This window comes from Neopsephotus bourkii, unplaced genomic scaffold, assembly GCF_033783945.1.
Source record: "Neopsephotus bourkii isolate Nb327-2 ecotype Australia unplaced genomic scaffold, CSIRO-AGI_Nbou_v1 NB_838, whole genome shotgun sequence".
Taxonomy (NCBI): domain Eukaryota; kingdom Metazoa; phylum Chordata; class Aves; order Psittaciformes; family Psittacidae; genus Neopsephotus; species Neopsephotus bourkii.
The window spans coordinates 2358335-2366207 of record NW_026901334.1 but is presented as its reverse complement, the minus strand read 5'-3'; the positions used below and the strand labels follow the sequence as shown (position 1 = coordinate 2366207).

The following is a 7873-nucleotide window of genomic DNA, read 5'->3' as shown; positions in this document are numbered from 1 at the left end:
AGTCAGCGTGGCCATCCATGCTTAGGAGCATGGACACCCAGCGCCTTTCAGCCTGAGCCTCACCTCCACACCCCTCTCCTTCCCATTCTTAAAGTCATCACCCCCCAGCAGCCACAAGGGCCTCTCCCCAGGAGGGATCAGAGAGAAAGGTCCTGCTGGCAGCTCCCTACCCTGGGCTCCCAGCAGCAGTATGTCCATGCCATCTGGTGCAGGGGCAGAACCAGCCAGCTCCAGGTACTGACAGCCAACTGCATCCCCATTAGCATGAAAAATAAGGTCATTTTATTATAAAGTTCAAAACCCATCAACATAACATTCCACAATCTTACTTCAGGACACAGCTGCCCCAGGGAACCAGGCACTTGCAGCCACAGCAGAAGTCCAGGTCCATGGATCAGTTTTCCTGCTTATCCTGGAAAAACACAACAGATTTCACCCATCACACTGGTCAGCCACCACTGACAGGGAGTACAAATCAACCCACTGAGCAACTCTCCTCACCCTCCATTTCCCTGCAAGCCAGGGAAGCAGAGCATGAGCTTCATAGGAACTAGGAGGGTATTCACCAGTGCTCTAACAACAGATGGGTCTTGAGCAGTAAAGGACCCCATGAGAAGTTCCTAATGATGAAGACTCTCCCATCAGTCCTCTCCATTTTAAAGTGCAAGAAGACATCTGGGCCAGCGAGTCATCAAGGGCTCCTGGTGACCTGCTGGTAGTGCCTGCAGTTCAGAAGTGGCCACCCAGGGTCCCAGCACAGGATGCTCAACTGGCATTTGGCAGTCCTGTCGCACAGCATTGCACACACCCAGCACCATCTCAACAACATATGGGGATTCTCTCTGTGCACAGAGAGAAGAACTAGAGCTCCTACAACCCTTTCCTATTTCACTTGGCAGCAAAGGGAATGGAGAACTATCTCACAAAGGCTCAGATCCCAGGGACATCCCTCCAGGCTGAAACACTTCTGAGCTCATGTCCTCTCCTGCACACACTAAAATAGGATGGGGGGGATTACGGCTCAGCACAGAGGAATCCTTACCCCAGAGTGTGACAAACTGCTGCTGTCATCATCGTCTGCATCAGCTTCCTGCCCACTGCCATCCCCACTGCTCACATCTGTTTGTGGCTTCCGGGTATCACCATTGCCACTATCAACAGTTGGAGCATCTTCACTGCTGTACACAGCTGGATCCTCTGGTCCTGGTTCTGTGCTTGCAGCTGGCAACTCTGGGGTATCATTAACATTGGCAGGTTTTATGTTCTCCACCTGCAGAGACAGGGGCACGGTCATGCTGCAGCTCTGCAGAAGGGCAGCACAAAACCCATGCAGTGATCTCATGAAATTCAGATTAGTCTGAGCAAACCCAGACACCTTCTCCTTCTGCAGCCAAGGGAGCAAGGACTGAAGTACATCCTTAACGCCCACTATTAGAGTCTAGAGCCATGGAGCAGGCACACTCACCTGGAGATCCAAGGACTCCTTCAGCATAAGAATCCCATCCTGCTCTTCAAACTCCAGGTCTGCCTCAGTGTCATTCTGGGTCTCATACTCCTCACTATCTGTTTCTACATCCGAGGGCTGGGGAGGAAAGAAGTAGTCTGAGGAAGGACACACTGGCCCCATTCCAAATAATGCTGGTAGACACAGCCACATAGCCAAGGACAGCAGGGATGCTGCTTTGCAGGGACATCAGCCACTGACAGGGGCACCCACACCTTTCAAACACTGATCATGCGCCAGTGTTCTTTGGACACCTCCATCCCTCAAAGGATGCACAGTAAAGGAGACCTCTTCAGAGCTCCCTGCACAGGATCCCCTGCAGACCCATGCAGTGACATTCCCCATCTACCAGGAGCTAACCACAATCATCGCCAAATTGCTCAGCCCCTGAGGAAGAAACCTGCTGAGCAGCCCAAAACTCTTACCTTGTATGTGAGATCGTCAGAGTCATCTTCTAGCAGGTCCCTTTCCAGTTCCACCAGCAAGGACTCCTCCTCCTCCCGATCTAGGTCATCCCACTTCCTCTTGCTTGCTTTGTTAGAGGAGTTGATAAGGGCTTCTTGGATCTCTGCAGGGATTCATAGCAGGCACAGTCATAACACACACAGAACAAACATACATCTGCGTGCTTCCCAGCCTTCTACCCAGCACAGATGCCCCAGTCCCAGTGTGATCAATCCCACAGCACACGTGGTACTGTGTGCTTCTTAACTGCAAAGCCTTCAGGTGTTGCAGAAGGTCACAGCTCTTACCTTTGGGCACATTGCTCTGGCCCCAGTTCCCTGGCTGGTAGCGCAGGATGTTCTGGATCCTGATGGGGATGATGGAGAGGACAAAGCACATCAGTCTCCCCCGGCGCTTCCTGGCAAGTCTTCTGGGCCTGGGAGATTGCAAGGGGTAGACCTTGCTGATAATGGTGTCCACAGGGACCACAAATCCAATCCACGCTGATGCTTTCCGAAGGACCTTCAGCTGCAGACAAGAGGTACATTGGGGCATGAGGCCTCCTGGCTATTTGAAGTCCTGAATAAGACTCTTAAACCCTGCTTTGAGCCAGGAAGGAGCTGAGATGGGACCAGCTTCAGCCAGGTAAACCAGGACCAGTTAGGTTATACCTTGTCTGCCCAAGACCTCACACCTCTCCTGGCCCAGAGAAAGAGAAATGCAAGTACTGCAACAACCATTAGCAAAAGGGGAACAAGGCAAGATGAAACCAGGCAGAAGGGAAAAGCTGGGAGAGGTGAGGGGGGAAGCAGAGGACAAGCAGACCCTGAGGACAGGGAAAAGACTGAAAGAAGAGAGAATGTGCAGCAGAGAAACCAAAGGAACTGCCAGTCTCAAGGTTTTATCACCTCTCCAGCAAAAGGAGCATCACCTACCAGGTACTTGACTGAGCTCAGCTGAAGGATCTGGTGCAGGAACCTGCTGGAAAAGGAGTGGGGCTCACTGCAGGCAACTGCCCCCCCCTAAACAGAGAGAGGGAGAAAGTCAGGCATCCTCTATGGCACCTCTGACAGGGCCTGCAGCAAAAACAGCCCCTGTGGTACCTGAAGAATCTGTACCTGCTCTGTGCTGGTGCATGGCCTTCCTTGCTGCTCCATGAAGCCCAAAAACCCACACAAGGCAAGGAACCTGGCTTAGCCCAGGCTGGGGCCCTCAAGCTATTTGTAGCTACTGGCCCAGCTGCTCCTCATTGCCCTGATGGGCTGCCGACCTCCCTAATCAGTGGGGCAGCTCCACACCTTCCCATATGGGACACCAACCTCCCTGCTCCTTCCAACTGAACAGGGCATTGTGGCAGAGGTGACCCTGCAGAGATGGGGACCTGTATCCAGCACCTGCAGATCTTGAGAGATGGGGACCTGTATCCAGCACCTGCAGATCTTGAGAGATGGGGACCTGTATCCAGCACCTGCAGATCTTGAGAGATGGGGACCTGTATCCAGCACCTGCAGAGCTTGAGAGATGGGGACCTGTACCCAGCACCTGCAGATCTTGCTGGTAGCCCTGCCACTGGCTATGCATTTTGGGGCCAGACATGAGCCCCTCTGGAGCTGGGATGTTTGCATGTGTCAGGGTCCCTCTCCCAGCCTGTCCATTGCAGGCAGGACCTCTGCTTTCAGGACACAGCAGCTTTCCTGAAATAGTGACTCCACAGGGCACAATTGCCGACCGCTCTTAACCAGCTGTGATAAAGGCAGTTCCACTTTATTGGCTGTGCTCTCAGAAATTGCTTTTTGCTGTTATTGAGAAGCAGGACCTGCAATGCCAGAATTGAAGCGCTCATCGTCAGCAATCTTTTGGGGCTAATGAAGCAGAGCACGGTTGGGCTGCTGCCACGTTCACTCTCAAAGCTCTTAATTCCCAATGAGGATCAATCCCCAACGGGTGGAACTGGGAGGGCTGGTTCCAGTCCAGGGAAGGCAGTGAAGGGGGGGGGACAACGGAGTCACTGATGTCCATGAAATGAGACCACATGGAGCAGGCAGCAATCAGGGTTTGCATCGGGGCCATTAGACAGGGAGTTTATTAGCTCAGTTTGACTCCCATCGCTGCCGGGCTGGATGTGTGACCTGTGCCTCATCCTGCTCCAGTGTGGGGGCTTGGTTTCCCCCAGCTCTTCAGTCCAGCTCAACCATAAGCTCTTTGCTGGAGCTGCCACTCACAAGGAGGCTTTGCCCAGTGTGGCTGAGCACCTCCCAGCAACAAGGGTGAGCAAGAAGCAGGACACAGGGCCCCTGAGTCCCTGCTCTCCTCCAGGGATGCTGATGAAAGCACCGGTACCCAGAGGACTGCAGTGTTGGTGTGAAAGGGGGGTGGGAGCTTTTTATAGTGCAAATCCCAGACTTCTCCAGGCATAAACGTGCCCCCTGCAGAGCTCAATCATGGGTATTCACAGCTCTTTCTCCAGCACAGGAGAGCGTGGCAGCCAGAGCTTCTAGAAAGGGAGCTGGGATTGTTTGCTATGTGACAGAAAATCAGCCCAACAGTTATTATTAGGAGTGCTGGCATTAAGGAGCGAGTCAGGGACTGAGGCTTTTGACAAGTTAAATTGATCTCCAGCTCCTGAGGGCATCATCTCTGTTCAGCACTTAGGGCTGAGAGGGCAGATTGAGTTACCAGAGATTAATAAATGAGCAGTTATCAGTTACTTGACTTGTGATATCTGAACATGTTCATGCTTCAAGCTGACAGGCTAAAGTGCATTAAGCCATGGTTCTGCCAACCTCTCTCCTTTTTCTTTTGCTGCTTAAGCTACTACATGGCTCTGCCTAACTGCCTCATCATCTTCCAAGGAAAGCATGGGGACAAATCCTCAATGCAGCTAACTGAAATGGTGAGCCCGCTGTATTTAGCAATTAAACCTGAAGGTTGGGAGCTACGACTCCTGGGTTTTTATTCCCTGCTTGGTGACCTTCCTGAGCTCCTGGGAACCTTTTTGTGCCCTTCACTTTGTCTTCAAAATAGGCAGAAATCAGCTTTGCTTCACAGGGGGATTGCGGGGCTTCATTCATCCTTGTTCACAAGACATTTCCGATGCCCTTGGCAGGATTTCCCAAGGGAAGAAACATTATATGTTATTATTACAGCCTGCCATGGTAGAAGACTCATTTCCTCTGGATGTGCCAGCATGGGGATGATCAGCCCGGACAGAATCACGGATTAAAGGTGTTTAAAATGCCTGTGGTGGGAATTGCGGCGTGACTGAGTTAGGAAGGAAGCATCAATTCCCTGCCACACAGCAAAGGTGCTCTGTGCTCAGACTGTGCCCCTCTGCCGTACTTCTGCTGGCTGCCAGGTTGCAGCTCAAGGCCTCTCCCCAGCCTGCGGAGTGAGAAGGACAGTATCTCCATGGGAGCAATGTGCCTCTGAGATGACAGAGCATCCTTTCCCTGCGACCCCCAAGGCACGCAGTGAGCACGGTACAATGGGAGACATCACTGGTGTGGCAAGAGAAAACAGTCATCACCAGCAGCTGCTTATTCTGCCCAGGACCTGGTGCCTTTCCTAAATGCTGCTGTTGTCTGACTCAGAGTTCTGTTCCAGCCTCCTGCAGGTACACACAGCAGAAAAGCTCAGGGCTAATTACCCACCGCTAATCCCACGTACAGCGGGTTCGGCAGCGCCAACCACGCTTGGCTCTGAGGAGGTGGAAGCAGAAAAGTCACCAGCTCAAACCTCCTGGGCATGAAGGTCTGCATGGGGACAGCTCTAAATCCTCAGACACCAGGCAGCTTCCCTGGCACCTTCCTGCAGGTCCCTGCTGCTGCAGCCGGGAAGCTGGGTAATCCCACCACACTGTGCCATGGCCTCCCTGGTTGAGATGCTCTGCTGGGATACTGAGACCCTTTTGAACAATCAGATGCTCCAGATGCAGGTTTATTTGAAACAAACCCGGCCAAAAGGGGCAGATATGAAGAGCATTTCCTAATGCCTCATTCCTATAAAGTCTATCAGGAAAAATAAACACACCTTCCCTCAGTGGATCTAGTACATCTCTCAAGGTCTCTCTGGTGGCATTATCTCCTCTTTTCTCCCGCATTTCCACTGCAACCTATGGAAATCAGGATATATTCCTTTCCTTTTCAAACATCCCAGCTTGCGAGGGCAGAGCAGAGACCCCCAAGAGGTGCCAGTCTCTCACTGTCGACAACCTCAGGTGCCTACTGCATGCTGAGGGCTCTTCACCATGCTGGGCACGGAGAGCTGTTGGTCTCATGGACACTGGGCCTTAAGCAGCAGGAGACAGATGGGAGCAAATGAACATTTCTCTGTATGATTCTTATGCATCGGAGCACCTGGCCTTCCCGAGATCAATACCGAGCTGCTGCATTGCCAAGAGTTTTATAGGCAGTGTCCATGCCTGCTAGGTGAGATAAACCCCCTCATGTGCTCATTAGCTGCACGGCTCCTCTCCCAGCTAATTGGTGCTGGAAAGGTCAAGCTCTGGCCATGAGACAGTCTGCTGCAGTCTGGGGACCCAGCTTGGGAAGCAGGGAGGCCCACGGAGCCATAGCCAGGGATGCTCTTCCACTGACTCCACTGCAGCTGGGGATGCAGTTTCCCACCCTGTGTGTCTCCCCAGCCCAGCTCTCCTGCCCTTCACCCTGCCCACCCCTCCTGAAACAGCCCCCACTGCCCTCCAGCAGCACATGTGCTCTCACCACCCTCCTCCATGCTCATCTGTGGGCTTCATGGGTGCCTGGATGCTCTGAAGATAACAGCTTATCATGAGGTTCCATTTCACCTCCTCAGCTGGCAGAGTGTCTGCGACCAGGTAGTGACTGCCTCTGATTTAGCTGTTATTCTCATTTGTTCCAGGGATGGGTTGGTTTCCATTACTGCAAGCATCTGACAGCCAAGCTGTGCTCATTCCCTGCGTGTGGCACAGGGAAGAGGCTCAGCATTCCTGCTGGGCAGAGCCATGTGAGCCTCTGCAAGGCACATGGCAGCAGCTGCTCCCTGCTCAGCTGTGCTTGAACACAGAAACCACTTTTCCACCCTGGCTCAGCAGCAGGACCTCTGTCCCCAGTTGCGGTTCGCAGAGGCACAGCTGTGTGAGTGCATCCAGGTCCTTGCTTCTCCCTTCAGGTACTCCTGGAGAGCCAATTGTGGTGACAGTGATCCACTTGTGAGGAGGAGAAATACCGGCTTCCAGCCTCCATGATGGGAAGGTCATCCCAGGCTGCAGGGGATGTGGGCTACCCCCAGTGCCCATGGTGGGCAGAGCACAAGGATGCTGCAGCCCTATGGCTGTGCCCAGGGCTCCTCTGTGCACACACTGTGTAGCCCTGCACATCACCATGCTGCTGGACATCCCCCTTCAGCAAGCCCAGGAGGACCAGGGCTGGTCATGGTGCACCTCAAGCAACCTCCTTCCCCTGCATCTTCCTGTCATTTGCTGTCACTTCTTCCCCTCCAGAGTAGGGACAGTTGTGCTGAGATGGAGCAACAGAGACAGAACATGACTTGCTATGAGAGATGCTGCTGTTGTTATGCTGCTGAGCCCCAGCTGGGGGAAGGAGTTGGGGGGATCCCTCCACGGTTAGGGTTAGGGTTAGGGTCTCCCAGCCAAGAAGATGCCAAATTTACCGAGCTGGAGATTTTCACTGGTTGCAGTTGCATCCCTGGGTGCTGAAGGGTGACTGGAGACCCGTGGCAGTGAGACAATGGTCAGGAAAGCTATGCAGGCATCCATAAGGAGTTGCCCAATGATTTTTCCACCCACAGTTTGTCTGGCTGCGGTTTGCTTGGGCTCGCTCCTGGATGATGTCACTCACCCCTGGTTTAGTGTAGCTTTCAGGCCACACATCACAGATACTTGACTCAGCCTCCTCTTCAGTGCCAGCAGAAGGAACACGGCAAGCA

At 53.2% G+C, this 7873-nt stretch overlaps 1 protein-coding gene across 1 annotated transcript; it reads right to left on the bottom strand.

Moving 5' to 3' along the window:
- Window positions 1-259: 259 nt before the first annotated feature.
- LOC133213702 (uncharacterized) lies at window positions 260-3146 on the bottom strand. Its single transcript, XM_061356126.1, has 7 exons — window positions 3052-3146; window positions 2884-2970; window positions 2257-2476; window positions 1930-2072; window positions 1466-1582; window positions 1043-1270; window positions 260-412 (listed from the first exon to the last, which is right to left on the bottom strand). The coding sequence occupies exons 1-7, from the start codon at window positions 3103-3105 to the stop codon at window positions 395-397; spliced, it is 867 nt and encodes a 288-aa protein (XP_061212110.1). The 5' UTR covers window positions 3106-3146; the 3' UTR covers window positions 260-394.
- Window positions 3147-7873: the final 4727 nt, after the last annotated feature.

Bases quoted from the DNA above. Each gene is read 5' to 3' on its own strand.
- LOC133213702 (XM_061356126.1), bottom strand. From the start codon at position 3,105: ATGGAGCAGCAAGGAAGGCCATGCACCAGCACAGAGCAGGTACAGATT. The intron at 2,971-3,051 runs GTACCACAGGGG...CTCTCTGTTTAG, and splicing joins AGCAGGTACAGATTCTTCAG to GGGGGGGCAGTTGCCTGCAG. The intron at 2,073-2,256 runs GTAAGAGCTGTG...GAATCCCTGCAG, and splicing joins CCAGAGCAATGTGCCCAAAG to AGATCCAAGAAGCCCTTATC.